The sequence below is a fragment of the Coloeus monedula genome (genome assembly GCF_965178545.1).
Source record: "Coloeus monedula genome assembly, chromosome: 7".
NCBI lineage: Eukaryota > Metazoa > Chordata > Aves > Passeriformes > Corvidae > Coloeus > Coloeus monedula.
In genome coordinates, this window is record NC_138787.1 from 14,871,594 (window position 1) to 14,886,770 (window position 15,177).

The 15,177-nt window shown below is 40.8% G+C and overlaps 1 protein-coding gene across 6 annotated transcripts in view; it reads right to left on the reverse strand.

Annotated features, from left to right (window-relative positions):
- NBEAL1 (neurobeachin like 1) overlaps positions 1–10,359 on the reverse strand; it is an 80,174-nt gene extending 69,815 nt beyond the window's left edge. For 5 of the 6 annotated variants that reach the window (XR_014226597.1, XR_014226598.1, XM_082285520.1 and 2 more), the window contains exons 1-2: positions 10,293–10,359; positions 9,521–9,813 (exon numbers count right to left, since the gene is read on the reverse strand). Coding sequence is in view for 3 of the 6 variants with exons in the window: in XM_082285520.1 (XP_082141646.1) it covers positions 9,521–9,571 (51 nt within the window). In the remaining 3 variants the exon portion in view is untranslated. Of the gene's footprint in view, positions 1–9,520; positions 9,814–10,235 lie in introns of all 6 variants that reach the window. The other variant, XM_082285519.1, reaches the window with a different exon arrangement.
- Positions 10,360–15,177: the final 4,818 nt, after the last annotated feature.

Genomic DNA, 15,177 nt, shown 5'->3' on the forward strand with positions numbered 1-15,177 from the left:
AAACACTGCCAAACAATTATCAAGATTCCCCTGGAGTGTTAACACTTGTAATACAGATGTATAAACTCTAGCAAGGTCTTGGTGGAACTGGGGAACAAGCTCTCAATGCACCACCTTCAGCATTTAACCACGCTGAAGCAAAGCCGATAGCAGAGAGGGGATCTACTCTGATGCTCTTCTGACAGACAGGACATTCCCTAAGGCAATGAAGTGAAAAGAAACTATCGCCAAAATCTACACTAGCTTGGGACAGGCTCCTGTCTTTGATATACTGAATTGCCCGGAAGTTACAATAGCCTTTTCTAGTCTCTATGAAAACTGATTAAATGAATGACAAAAATGTTCTAATACAGTCTTATTTTTCAGTCTGCCTGTGCAAGAAGGTCACAAGAAATGTTTGAACCAGCATAACATTTTTTAGATCCTTTAAGAAGTCAGGTGGTCTCACAGCCAGCTCTCAGTTAAATGGAAACATTGTACACAAAACCGGCACTGAAGTCCTCCCACTGAAAGTCTTCAGCCTTGTGCCTGGGGAATACGGGCACATTTACCCAAGGTTTCAAACCACACTATTTATGTATTTATATAAAGGGTTGCTTCTAGATTTAGTAGTTACTTCCATTTCTACTAAGGCTTCAGGCAAGGAACTAGAAGGGCAAAGCTCAGTAGAATTTTACAGATACGTTCAGGAAGCATTAGTTGCTAAAAACAAAAGCTGGATCCACCCGAGGCTATTTGCAGGGTCACATTCCATGCTCTAAAGACAAAAATTCCCTGCAGGGCAGTTCAGAGTCCAACTATCAGACAAGCCCGACTTGTTCGACAAGACAGTTGTTTGAAGCCGTTAAATTCAACATGCAGCCATCAAACAGCCAGCCGGGTCGGACTCCTGTGCTAGCACTCAGTCAACCCTCAAAGTGGATTTCAGCTTAGAAGCACAACCATAAAATGTCACTGGCAGTGGTATTATCATAACTAATCCCCCATCTCCAAGCATTTTATTTAAAATAAGAACAACCCTTTGTTGTCAAGGCTGAATTAGACCTACAAAATGTAACATGAAGAAACCGAACATGAAACATTGCCTTTAGATTACTGGTGAGTTTACTCCTCTTCAAATTAATTGAAGTAGTCTGCATAAGGCAGAATTGCAGAACGTTTCTCAACACTGTTTGAAATAAACTATTCATTTGGGAATTAGAAGATCTGTTTTAAGGGAGCTCTTTCCTCTTCATGTTTTCAGACATAAAAGGCTACATTTCCAGCATGAGAACTCCTAGCAGCCTTTACTCTGAAATATGACACAGTGCTCATGCTTTTTGTGAGCCTTTCCTGTAAAATGCCAAAATAAAATGTGAAAAGCTTTGTTATAGCAGCAACACTGCAGTTAGAATTAGTAAAAGACTTCATTATAAACCATTCTAAACCAGCTAAACTGCCTTGATAAATTCAATCAATCAATTCTAATTATCAAGGGAATCACCTTTGGGCACAACTTTGCAATTTAATCAAAATACTGATTTTTGAATCAGAGGATCCAAAAGAAGAAAAGCTCCTGGAAAGTAACTATAAATCTCCTTTTACAACATCCACACAAGCATTCTGTTCCATTTCCAGAATTAAAAGAAAAGAGGGATGGAGTGGTGATGCTTTGTTTTATAAATGGAAGTTGCAGTGAATCATGATAGAAACAACTATTTTGGGACAAGTTAAAGATTCTCTTTAGCATAGGGATTTATACCAAATTAAGCCTATAGCTGCCAATCATGATAAAATTTAGCTCACAAACTTTAAAGTCAAGTTTAATATCTTTCTTCTCTTTTCAAAACAAAAAATATTTTTAATCTTCTAGTACTGCCTTAAGTTAAAGGCAACCCAAGCACTTTTATTCATTTTCCTCTCTACTTCAGATCTCCAGCAAAACTGGAAAAACAAAATGAAAGAATTTTCTTACTGAAATGGAAGTAAAGCCTCTACTTTTCTTTCTCTTGCTTTTTTTATTGTTGCTGTTGTTTTTGAATAATGATACAATTACAGCCTTGTAGCTTGGAACTGGCACGTGACTGATACCATCCATGGGATGAATCTAATTAATGTGAACTCAGATTTTAATGTCTTCACATTTGACTGAGAGTACCACTACTAGGCAAGCCCCATGTACACATGGTTATACCCTATTTCAGCCTTCTGGAGTCCACTGCACAGGGCACTTATGAGGAATTTACCATACTGCAAAAAATTACATCTATTAACATTCATTTTTCCCATCAAAGTTGGCATAGTGAACCAACTGGAAGCTGTATTTTAAGCCTAAGGGAACAAGAAGCATGGGAAATAATTCAAAAGCAACTAAAATAACATGATGTCAAAAGTCTACAGTGTCAAGATCAGCCTAAATTTAATGAAAATTCAAACTGTATCTCAGAAAAGCTTTAGACTCTTTTAATTGCTTTAAAACTCCAAATTATGCCATTGTTTTACATGAGAAAAAGGCTGAAATTTAGCACCAACACACACAAAGTCAGCTTTTGCCCCATTGAGTTTCTAACTTTCAGCACAGCGCAAGAAACAATACAAGTTTATCACAGACAGAAAGGAAGCAGGATGGTGCTACAACAATAAAACATCAGCCTACTATTCCACTATATCAACAGCTGAACATTGCCATGTGTTGCAGCAGATAAAGGCTGAGAACTTGTGTACAGCTTAATAAATAAATGTATTTGTTTCCAAGTGGCATATGATTACACCAAATTTAACTAAAACCAATTTTTGTATCTTTAGCTATGGATTTAACTATTCGGTTTTGTCCCCTCAGTTTCACCTGGCCTTACATTAATGTACTGGAGCTGAACTATACACTGAAGGTATAATTCATATATACACTGAAGGTGTATCACTTAAAAACCTCAAATCCACTTTTCAAAAGCACACTTAAAAAAATACCCTCAAAAACTATGGCATAGCAGAATATGGGTTATTTGTCCAAGTGCTGTTTGGCATCCATTGCACTTCTGCTGGTTCAGTTTTTAACTGACCAGCACAATCAACTAGAGCCAGATTTCTGTAAATAACACACTTGTTTTCTGTATCCTGCTTTACTCCCAAGAGCTGTACCCACCCACTATATATTTAATATCACTTATTCCCATTGTGTACTAAAGGCAAATGTAATCCTCAATCATAAATTAGATTATCAAAACTGCTTTAAGTATCAGAGAATGCACAAACATCTTACCACCACAGAAAACTCACAGCTCATGTTTAGATTTGCAGATACTTGGAGAAGCCTAACTGAGACATCAAACTTAAGACAGTGTTTATGAGGAGAATAATCAAATACAGTTTTAATTTCTTGGTGTTTCTTGTTGTATCTCCTATCATGCTCCACTGCAGCCTCCCATGAGGTAGAAGATGAATTGGAAAAGTTAGACTTGAGCAAATTGGATTTTTTTTTAAAGAAAAAAGGTGCTTATCTGTACTGTTGAGGTGTGCATGTTTCGATGTTTTTTCCCCTACTCACATATAATTCTTTCAGCAAGAAAAGCTCAGTAATTAGAGAAGCTCTTCTCTCTTCTACAGCCGTTGTTTAACCTTTCTGAAGTCTGTAAATATTTTAACAGTATCTATTGACAACGTTTGGATTCAGGCCTTAAGCTCCAATGCTGTTCAATAGGCAGCTAGCAAGCCTCTCTTCCGTTTCTGTAATCAGCACAAACATACCATACATTTGAGTTGATTCAGCAATATTCTTTTATCAGGACACACATTCTCCCCAGATCTGCCCAGCTGACCAAGTTAAAAGCTCCATAACTCAGATACACACAACAATCCAGAGTTTGTTAAATTCACTCTATATTAGAGAATCAACACACAGAACCAGAAGCCTCTGTTTGTAGCTTTATGGTAAATCACTCCATTTAAGACACACTTAATTCTTTCATGTCAGTAAAAGCTTAATCAGAATTGTATTTGTTGGCATGTTCAGAACTGGAGGTTTCTTACTGATTCTGTAAAGCACTGATCCACAAATCTGTAGACATGTGGGAATTCTAACCTCATGTTGGACACCACTAAAGCCCCGAATCTTATACCAAAAACATGGACAAACCTCAGACTTGACTTTATCTAGAAGTAGCAGCTACATGTATGGACTGCCAAATATATTACAGAATAAGCAACAATAATTTCTTCATAGCTTGTAAAATGTTATGGTTTTCTTACATCTTTGTTTAGATTTATCTATTGCCTCACTGCAACCCGAAGACTGCATTCTCTGTGTCAGTCTCTGTTCTGTATCTGAACAACTACCAGCACAAGGTCACCCTGGCCCATAATTAAGATAGGAAACAACCACTCAAGAGACTGATGTCTCATATACTCATGTCAGTTATTTAGATGAAAAGTTCTATATTTGTAAATACCAGAATTATGTTAGTTCTTGGACTAGGAGACATCTCTTTAAATAGCAGTTAATTCAGAATTGAAGACCAACTGTTGTTGTTTATCTATATCTATTCTTAGTTCAGCCTCTTGAATAGAGACAGAACAAAGATATTTTTACCATCACATGGCCACAAGTGGCTTGTGACAGGATCTACAAGTTACACTCATTAGGAATGTGGAGATTTACTTAAAACAACCTACAGAAAAGCTATCTTACACAGCTTGTTTTATAAGACTTCACTCACTGGTTTTAGCAGAGGCATAAATTTACATGACAGTGAATTACGAAAAACTACTTTTACTAACCATTTGGTTTGCTCAAACATTCATCTAACTGTAAGCTGAATGCTTCTTTATCAAATATAACAAAGGCAATATATAGCACTGTGATCTGCATCACTGACAAGTCAGCAGTTGCACAAGAAGGAAGACAAGTGCAAGCCAAGTCAGGATGAGATCACATCTGGGATGCAAAGGTCAGTGTTTCACATGGGGCTTACAATTCTATGTCAAAGATTATTATATTCCCATTGAATTACATGCTTCTCACCACAACTAAGCATAATTTGGCTAAACCCACATTTCTTTGAGAAACAGTGTTGCAATATTAAATGAGAAGATATTTATAATATAGAGATATCCCTTACTGTGCCAGAGAGAAAACTACAACATTTTAATCTCAATACAATCAGATTTGGTAAAAACAGAAGAGAGGTACAGCACAAGGTAAGAAAGCACATTTGAGATAACAGCTTATGCACAGGTCTGCTGCTCTTAACACAGCAAGGGATGTGACTGTCTCAGCTCCCTGTATTAGTAATGACCAGATCATTATGATCAGCTAACACACAGAGTCCCGACTGTATCAGTGACACTAAGGTTGAATGTTCCCTCTTTTAAATGTGAAGCACAGGCTCCAAACTGGGCAAAGAACATTCACAGGTTTCCCTTCAAATCATTGTGTTGTTTTACAGGCAAAGGCAGTGTTTAAATGAAATCAGGGCTATAAGACAAGAGTGTAAGAAAAAGCTCAGAACCATTGCAGCACCATGAAAACTGAAGATTTTCTGATGTGCATATGGTAGAATTGCTTGCATTAATTCCTTTGAAATGTCTTTTGAAGGCAACTAGGATCCCTTTTTTTCATAGACTAGAAAACTCTCCATATAAAAGGGTATCTGAACACTTTCTGAATAAAATCAAAAATATCAGAAATCCTGACATCCTGACATGCTTTATGTCTAAGAGTCTGAAATACCTACCAGAACAACTGGAGATGAACTACATATAATTACAATCTTACAGATAAGACAGAGGTTGAATCTCTTAATTTGAATCTGCAGTAAAAGTTAATTCAGAGGATTATGAAACAGAAATAAGTTTTCTATACTGATATACAATTAATATCTAATAAAAGGTTACTCAACCAACATTACAATAGCAATATTACCATAGTAATATTACAGCCACGACAGTCTAATGTTACAAGACAAAACTGGTAGATTACCTCAGTCACATAAACACAAAGAAGTCACAGACACACATGAAAGCAGGTACTTTTTTTCTCCTACCTAATGTAACTCTTCTCCTGCTGTACACTTTCATTAGTAATGCATTTTCAGCTATGTGCTCTATCTGCACTTATATAAGAAGTGTTCCATTCTCCTCTGTAGGTTACTGAAGGCTTTGAACTGACAATCAACTGGAAAAAATTTTTCTTGGCGACTTCTACAGAATGACCTGTGCTATTCAATTATCTTAAAATGCTCACATTACAACATTTGGATAAGAAGACAGCAGTTGACATCCATATCAATATTTGAGTAAAGGCATTGTACATTAACAGTTCACTGAACAGAAAAAAAATCCCCCAACCATTTAAAACTGAAAATCATCAAGAAGTTACATCCTTAACAACTTGGGTGAAACAACATCTTAACATCCTTAACATCTTAACATCCTTAACAACTTGCAGAAAGTTTAACATCAACAGTTTGGAAAAAAAAAAAAAGAAAAAAAAGTCAAAACCAACCAGAGACTCGAGACAAGAACAGACTCAAGACTGTGAAAAATATAACATGGTGGTAACAACCCCAGCAACTCATATCTAAATTCTACTAGATTTAATTAAGTTTTAAACTGCTTCCATGCAATGTCAGATGCATTATAAATCAAGTATGGCTACTACTTTCATCTTTAACAGTTGACTGTAATCTGTAGCTTTTAGGGAAACAGAGAAAAAAAAAATCTAAAACCAAATTGTAGCCTTAGATTAGAAACTGCCAGATGCAAAACAATTGAATACCAACTAAAACCAAACTCTTGCAGACATTATCATTTAAAAAAATTTAAAAAAACAAACAACAACAAAAAAAAAAAACCCAAACCACAACAACCAGAAACATTAAACCACCTCATACATGGTGTCCTCCAAAGACTGCTCCTGCAGAGCCCCTGATTAATGTTCCCGTCTGCCCAACTCTCCCAATTCCTCAACTGCACAAGAGGCAATGAAAACAGAGAAATGCCTTCCTAATGTAACTTTGCACAAAACTAAGTCTTGCAACTGACACCTCATGCTGCCAGAGATATCAAATTATTACAAAGAACAGGAGTCACGACCCAGGATAGATGGTAAGATGGTAACACAGCATTGTGTAGCACTTGAAAGTTGTGAAAAGCCTTGCTACTTTAGCACAAGGTGCTGGATTTAAAAGACTATCGTGAAGGACCCGGTTATCGAAAGACAAGACTATTAGCAACAATCTGAAGCATCACAAAGGAGTAGCTTGGATTTCACTGTTTCTTTAGCTAACAAGGCTGCAAAAGCTAAACCCACATATTTGGGATTTGTGGCACAATAAATTCCTTCTTTACTCAACTGTAACTCTCCCGCAGTTTTTCTAGTTTGAAGAAATTGCCCAGCTTTCTTTCCCAGGATGTTATTCTGGGACAAAGTCACAACAGTGCAACATACTATACTTCACTGGGCAGTCCCAGGTATAAAGAGACTTTTCTCTAAACCACTACATCCTGTCACTGGTAAATGTTGCTACTCCTTCCCATTCTGCTAGATGCTCTGAGAAGAACAAAGCACAATATACAGATGCTTCCAAGTGGACTAACAAAATAATTTACATTAAGACTTCCCACATTTTACATCCCAAGACCTATGTCTCTTCTTCATCTGCTCTCAACTTCACCAAGCTTAATCCAAGACTCTAAGGCTGGATGCCTGCCTCAAGCAGAATAAGATATCATTTGAACCTGAACCAGTTGAGAGAGAAGAAAAAAAAGTTTAATGCCTAAGACTTCTTGAAAAAGTGAAGACTCTCTTTTTCTGAATCACTCCAGTTGCCCTCCTATTTTAAAGACACGCTATTTTATCTTTAAAATATATGTTTTGCTACTTAGGAACAAACAAATTCATTTAATAGTGCCCTTAATATATGGGTCTGAAAGAAAAAAAGGCCAAAACCATCACTGATAGCTAATGAGGAGACTGAATATATGAAAATATGAGGTTTTTTAAACAGCCCATCCTCTACCACCTGATATCTGTGTAGACTGTGGGCACATCATTTCCATAAAGAAACCGAACATCCCCGAAGTGATCTACACCACACATTTTGACTAACACTCCTTCATGCAACCTTCCTGCTATGTGAACAACATGGAGATGGATGGCATACAATCTGAACAAAAGGTTCCAGCAAAGGGGGAGTAAATCCAAAACGGACAAAAGAATATTTTAAAGAAGAAGGGAGGAAAGAGCCGAAGAACAGCGGAGCAAAGAAATTCAGAACTTGGCTCAATCTCTGCGGCCCTAGTGTCTTCCAAAGCTGAGTAAAGTCTGGATTCTTTGAGTGTATTCCAAGTGTCTTTGTTCCTCTCACATCGATGAACTCACTGGCAAAACATCCATCTTCTACAGTGCTACTCCACTTCCTACTGCCATTATCATCACTACACTGGTTTAAAAGGCAAAGGTTCAACCCAGCAGTTCACCCGCACGGGGAGCGGTAAGAACTGATACCATGCTGTTATGCTTGCACTAGTTTTACCTACATGTGGAGGATTAAGGTTGAACAAAAATTAGGAAAAGAGACCATTAAGACAAGTACTTAGTGCAATTGTGTTAAATGGTCTGTACTTAACATCTCACAATCTATGCTCTTGAGATGGGAATTCTCTAGAAATGAGGTGGGAAGAACAAGGGAAGGATTGTTCTACCCTTAATGTTCTACTGGACTGGAAACTTAAACTGAAATACAAACGAAGCATGAGACTGCAAAAAGGCAAAACAAAACCAGAGAAGGCCATCGAAAGCTACCCTTGCTACTGAGCTCCTGTATGATAGTAGATCAGTCCTTTCCTCCACCTTTACAGCCATTTTTTGTATGCTCCTTATTTTACACCTACCTATTCAGATAATCTGCAATCCAATTTGTGTACATACTCAGCACACCCGGCAGCAATTCGGACATGTGCTTTAAACACATTAATTGCTTTACACTATAAAATGTAAATGGAGACAGGATGGCATTTTTGCATTACTTCTGCCAGCTGAAGGAAATTCATTAGTAATGGAGTGTGCAGATGTTATGGCAATAGCCAGCAAAGGCAGACTCTGGAGTAACTTAATAAATCTGCTCTTTGGGAAGGCTTTTGCTAATAAAGTTTAAATAAAGCTGAAGCTGTTCAGAAATCAGTAAGTACAAAGCTAAATACTAGATAGCACTGAATTAAATCAATACAGTACAGTACAATCAGCTTAATGTGCTACAAGACGAAGAATTATGTAAACGTATGCAATCACATAGTTAAAATATATAGCTACAATAACTGCTTAAACTGAGCCACGAACACAGCAATTCTCATCTCAAACATAAAAAACAAACGATGAACAGCAAACCATGGGATAAGTCTGTAAATAGTCTAAGAAGTGCAATTACATCCTTACAGAAGCTAACCACGTCTATGCAATTTCCAAGAAAAAATATATTACACATACATTTTAAATACCTGACTAGCAAATAAAAGAGGATAAAAGCAAACAAACACAAATATTTACCTTACTGCAGTAAAGCATCCAAAGCTCATACAGCCTCTCTCGGGATGCCATTCCTCCCCTTCCTCTTCCCGTCGATCCCAGCTACTTTTCTCTTCAAGATCCTACCATGCTCAGTTCCCAGGTGCTCTTTCCACAGTTTTGCTTTATTATTAGTTATATCATAACCCAAGAAGAAGTCAAGTAACGGGGTCTCAGTCTCTCCTTTTCCAGTAAACAACGAAGTGCAACACAAGCAACTGCAGACAAGTGTCAAGCATGTCCGTTCTTCGCCAGCGCCGCTTCGGTTTTAATCTCTGAAAGTAAAAACATACCCTTCAGGCCTTTGGTGGTGGGAGGAAAAAACAAATCCGCACTTAAAGCCCACAGACAACCTGGGGAATGGGGCGGCGGCAGGTCGCACCGCTTTGCTCTCTGACACTATTCTCCTGTGACGGAGAGGTCTGCCGATTAATGTCCGTGGCGCTTTCTCGCTTTTGCAGGGGGGGAAGCCGCAGGGCTGCCGAGCGGGGCCGCTGGAGCCCCAGGAGGCGGCGGGTACCGCCGCTCCCGGTCCCGGCCCGGCAGTGACAGCCGCTGTCACCGCCCTTCTGCCCCGGACCCCGGCGGGGCCCGCAGGCCAGCGGCTGCCGGGCAGAGCCGCAGGGCGCGGGAGGAGCCCCGCGCTGCACCGCCGCCCGCTCCCGGCCGGGACCGGCCGCCCCGCGCCGCCACCTACCGCACCCCGGCCTCCCCCAGCTCCCGCCGCGCTACCGCGGCCTCTCCCGCAGCCTACCCGGGCCGCGGCGAGTGACGGCCGGGCAGGAGGGGCCGGGCCTCGCCACATCGCCCGCCCCGCCCGCGCTCCCGCACACGCCCCGGGCCGCCGCCGAGGGGCGGGGAAGCCGCGGGCGCCATCTTGGCTGCGGGCAGGGCAGTGCCCGCCCGGGGCAGCCGGGGCCGGGGCAGAGAGCCCCGCGGCAGCGCCGCTCCGCAGCCTGCGGCCCCCAGCCGCAGAGCCGGCCGTCCCTGCCAGGCCGCACCAGGAGCGTGCCCGCAAAGAAGCAGCACCCCCATCCTGAGCACCCAGGAAACCTCCGCACTGCTTTGCTTCACAAGTAATAAAGGTTACCAAGCACATACACGTGCTTTACGTATGCTCTAGTGAGGCTGCCTGCATGACCTGCGGAGCGTGGATATATCCACACATCCAACCTGCTGCCCCCATAAAGCAGCCCCCTACCTTGTATGCAGAGCTTGCATAGGACTAAGGAACCAAAGTTAGATTTCCTCAGAAAAGTTAGATTTCCCTCAGCTTGCGGGTGGCCGTGCCCGAGCACACCAGCCCGTGCTGATGCAGCCAAGGCACCACACTCCAGTGAAGGACTTTCCTCCTGCTCCTTCAATAACAGGACCTTCTTTGCATGACTCGCAGGGCACTCCTCGGGAAATGGGCTTCCCTCCGTATCCACCTGCTCCCTTGGAAAGTGAGGCTGGAAATTACTGTTGTGTCAGACTCCAAAGCAGGGAGGAGGAGGTTTAAGGAGACATGGGCCATCTCTCTAGTTTGCTGGGAGAATCACAGTCCTGCAAATTTTGGCCACAGCCCCGGTCCTTCTGCCACTGGGTCATCTCCTCACTTGGATTCATACAGCTTCATGCAATGAAGCATTGCCATTCATTACACAGTTGATTACTTTCAGGGGGTTTTCACACCTTTGCAACGATTTAACACAAGGTTTGGGAATCCTTTGCAAAGGAAGTGACTGTGCAATATCATTGTAGTGTCTGCTACATAAGGTTTTTCTAGGGATGGGTAAGTATCACCAAGAGCCCAAAGACAGATTGAGATATGTTCCTGCAACAAGCCTTTGCATATTTGTCTTGTTTTAGAAGATCAGTGAAGTTTCCCTGGAGAAATTTAAGAGCTAATCTGTGCTCAATGTTGTTTCATGTGGATCGCCGCTGTGGGAGTGGTAGAAGTATCTTTTACTGCAATATCTAAACATAGTATCTAGCACGGATGAAGGGACATTGACAAAAATGAGACTGTAAAATTATTTTTAGTTGTGTGATACATGTGCTCTGGTACTTGATGCTAGCCGCAATATTCTGCTGCCTTGAGGATGTAACATAATTTTTTCCATCAAGAAAAAAATAAGAGCTTAGAGTCTAGCTCTGTCCCCAGGGCAGGATCTGCTGTGCTTAAATCACCCTGGGCCCCCTTCGGTGAAGTGTGTCTAGGAAAAAAGAGCCTGCCTCCTCCCTGAGAGACTTACCTCAGGGCTTGAGTTACTGCTAGGAGCTTCTCCCTAACAGCCAACCTGCATCACCTTTCTAGGAAATGCAAACCACTATTATTTGGCCCTTCCACAGTAATTTGATAAAAGGAAGCTCCTTATAGCAGGTCTTTTGAGTTACAAGCTCTTACCACATTTTTTGCTGCCTTTCCTAGACTAGACAACAGCTTATTTCAAACTTCTCTTACAACTTGCTCCTTTCAAAGAAGTCAGGCCCTAGCAAAGCCATGTAAAAATCCCAATCCTCCCTTCAGATACTGCTCTGCTTTTTTGCATTACTGACTCCTGTAAGAGCAGCTGCTCCTACACACACCAGTCCTGCAGCAGGCTTCAATGAAGCAATAAAAAACCATCCTCTGATAGAAATGGGAGACTCTTCCCTGGTTAAGTGCTGCCACCCCCGTAATTAGGATGTTCCCAGCCTATAAAGCAGCCATTTTCCACTCTGCTGGAGTTGTAGCAATGTAGTTATTTTAGTGGGCCTAGGCAATCAGTGCTGCTTGTGTAGGCAGTTCTTGCCTTATATAGGTGCTCTAGATGGAAAGCAAAGCGTCTGTGGTTTGCAACAGAACAGTCTGCTCCTTTGTCATTCAGGGTGAGTGGTCTCCTGGTCTGACCTTCTAGAGGTTTTCCTAAGCTCCCTGTAAGGTTGTTGAGGTGCTTTTGGGTGTCTGCATCACTGGGTGTATGTCAAGTTTACTCTCTCCCTGTTCAGACAGACATTTATTATTTGTTATGAGTTTTTTCTTACATAGACACATGAGCAATAATGAAAGAGGTCAGTGGAAAAAAGTGGGTTACAGGTTTGTCTCTGCAGGTGTAGTATAATGCTAAGTGAATTTATATTTCAGTGTACATGAAGACTCAGCAAAGGATATGGAAATCAAAGCATTGAGGAAGGTGTAGAAAGAAGCCTTGCCAGCTATGTATGGGTACTTTAAAATGTGAGTGTTTATGGATTGTTTCAGCTGTGAAGGCTAATTGTTAGACTTTTCATTGCTTGCTCTTCCATAACTATGTATCATTTCATGGACCTTAAACAGTCAGGTAGGCAGTGTTCATGAGTGTTTCATTGTCCCTCAGCTGCTGTCTTGTGGTAACTGTCTACAACAGTGGTTATTCCTCATACTTTGTTTATTACTTGTGGGTTTTAATGTCTCTCATCAGGAGCTGTATATAAGTAACTCAGTCATTTTACTATGGAGTGAACTTGTTTGTCAGCAAGTCCAGGTAACAGAATGGGTAGAAAGAAGGATGTGGATAAGGAGAAAGCATTAATTTTGGGTTAAGGAAAGATTTAACAAAGAAATGGACGACACTGGATTGCAACTTTGAGTCCAGGAACCTCTGAAGTGGCAGGAAAAGCCACACACCTTACAGTACTGCTTTTGCTAAATTATGCTTATTTTCTGTGGAAGCAAATGAAACAGGCAAAAATCTGACTTTTAGATATTCTCAGCCCTGTTGTTTGGCCCTAAGGCTTCTACTGAGACCAAGCCCCAGACCAACAGAAATCATGCTGAGTCTTTTAGCTGAGCTTTTTCTTGATGTCTTAAAGCTAATGCTTTTTTTTACCAACAATAAAGACCTGAAATAGAAATGGATGTAGACATCAACTTCAAAATGAATCTGTCCCTCAAATTTTCCACCTTTTTTTTTACAAAGAGGCTCTTGCACAGAAGCAAGGAGTAATCTTGACAGTGTAAGTAAACAAATGGCCTCGTGGCTGTGTGTAAAACTTCCACTATCAAAATACCTTTTTCTGGATGTAAAGAAATAAGACTTTTTGGATGCTAGTTTCTATATATTCAAGCCAAAATAACTTGAGATTGGATTTGTGTGGCTATTGGAAAGAGGCAAGCTGGTCCTTCTAAGATGTCAAGGCCTCTGTGATGATGTTTTGTGGAGGGTGAATTTTTCTGGCTATGATTGCCAGATGAGTGTACAATTATTCTGTTATGTAAGCCAGCAAACTTAGTGTTTAATTTTCCTTCTGTTACTATATTCACTTTGTACCCGAGGTATTCAGAGCTTGTTAGTTGTTTGTAAAATTTGAAAATGGGAAGGATTTTGTTTGCCTCTTGACATATAAGCTGGTATCTAGGGATTTTAGTTACTTTCTTCCAAAGTGTTGGAGACTGGCCACAGCTAAAACTGGGAGGTGATGGCCTGGCTAATAGCATTAAGTCCCCCTGCCCGCCCTGCTTTCAGATATGCAGGATTAAGCCATTCACCAGACTTAAATTCAGAAAGGAATTTACCCCAGGGCAGCCTGGGACCCTGGTGAGTGTTTTTGTCCTTGCCTGTCCTTTCGGCTTGTTTCCACGGGGGGCCTTCAGTATAATGACTCCACCGTTGTAAAAGGCCCAGACAGTGACTTGATCTCTTCTGCTTCCTTTTTTGTAGTATGGGCTCCCTTATCACAAGCCTTAAGTTTGCAGCTGTGCTAGGAATGTTCTTGTGTAGGGTACCTCTTAAAGACCCTTTCAGACTAAATAGATAGTATGTGTTTATATACTTTGATCTGCCTAGGTTCTTAAACAAACAGCGAAAATTCATGGATGAGAGTTGAGTCTTAGAACTGCCCCTCTCCTCTGCTGTCATTTAGATTAGCTATGCAAGAGCTAACATGTAGATTTGTGCTACAGCTGTCTTTCTCTTGCAGATGCTTGAAGGCACCAGTTCTTACTGCACAAAATTGCATCATAAAAGTGTTCTCCTTCCTTCACCAGACTGACTTCTCACTCAAAGTAAGCCATCCTTTACTGTACAATCTTAATGCCAGGGATCAGTGACGTTACCATACTTGCACTTCAAATCATTCTGCTTTAGTTATGAGGGTATTTAATGAATTATTTCATTATGTTGCAGTGCTCAACAGTATGTATCTGCAGCTTGATTCCTGAAAGCAATCAGTATGTCAGGAAAAAAACAACATAGCAGTAACCAAGACTGAAGGATATGTAGGGGTTAGTAGTCTCTGTTGATCTGTTTGAATTTGATTCCCTCTTAGCTGAACAGGGTAAGGTTTTCTCAAGGATGCCTGCTACAGCAACTTGGAGCCTAACTTCTCTTGATTTGGGGAAGAAGGCAAATGAATGGAAGCAACTAAGGGAAAATGGGCTTAGGAAAGCTCTAACTTTGATTAGAGGTGGGGTTATTGCAAAATATTAGTACCACAGCCTCCCAGGAGTTAGACATTGGCTGAAAACACACTGCCTGCTTCTGAGTGGAATGTGAAACCAAAGGTGTGCCCGTGTGAATATCCCAGGGACTTGGCTAGCCTAACTCCTGAGCACAGAAAGGGTATAGAGGCCTGAATGATTGCTACTGTTGTAAAACTTGAAATGGAGTTTTAAAGATTCTACAGCGTAGTGTAAA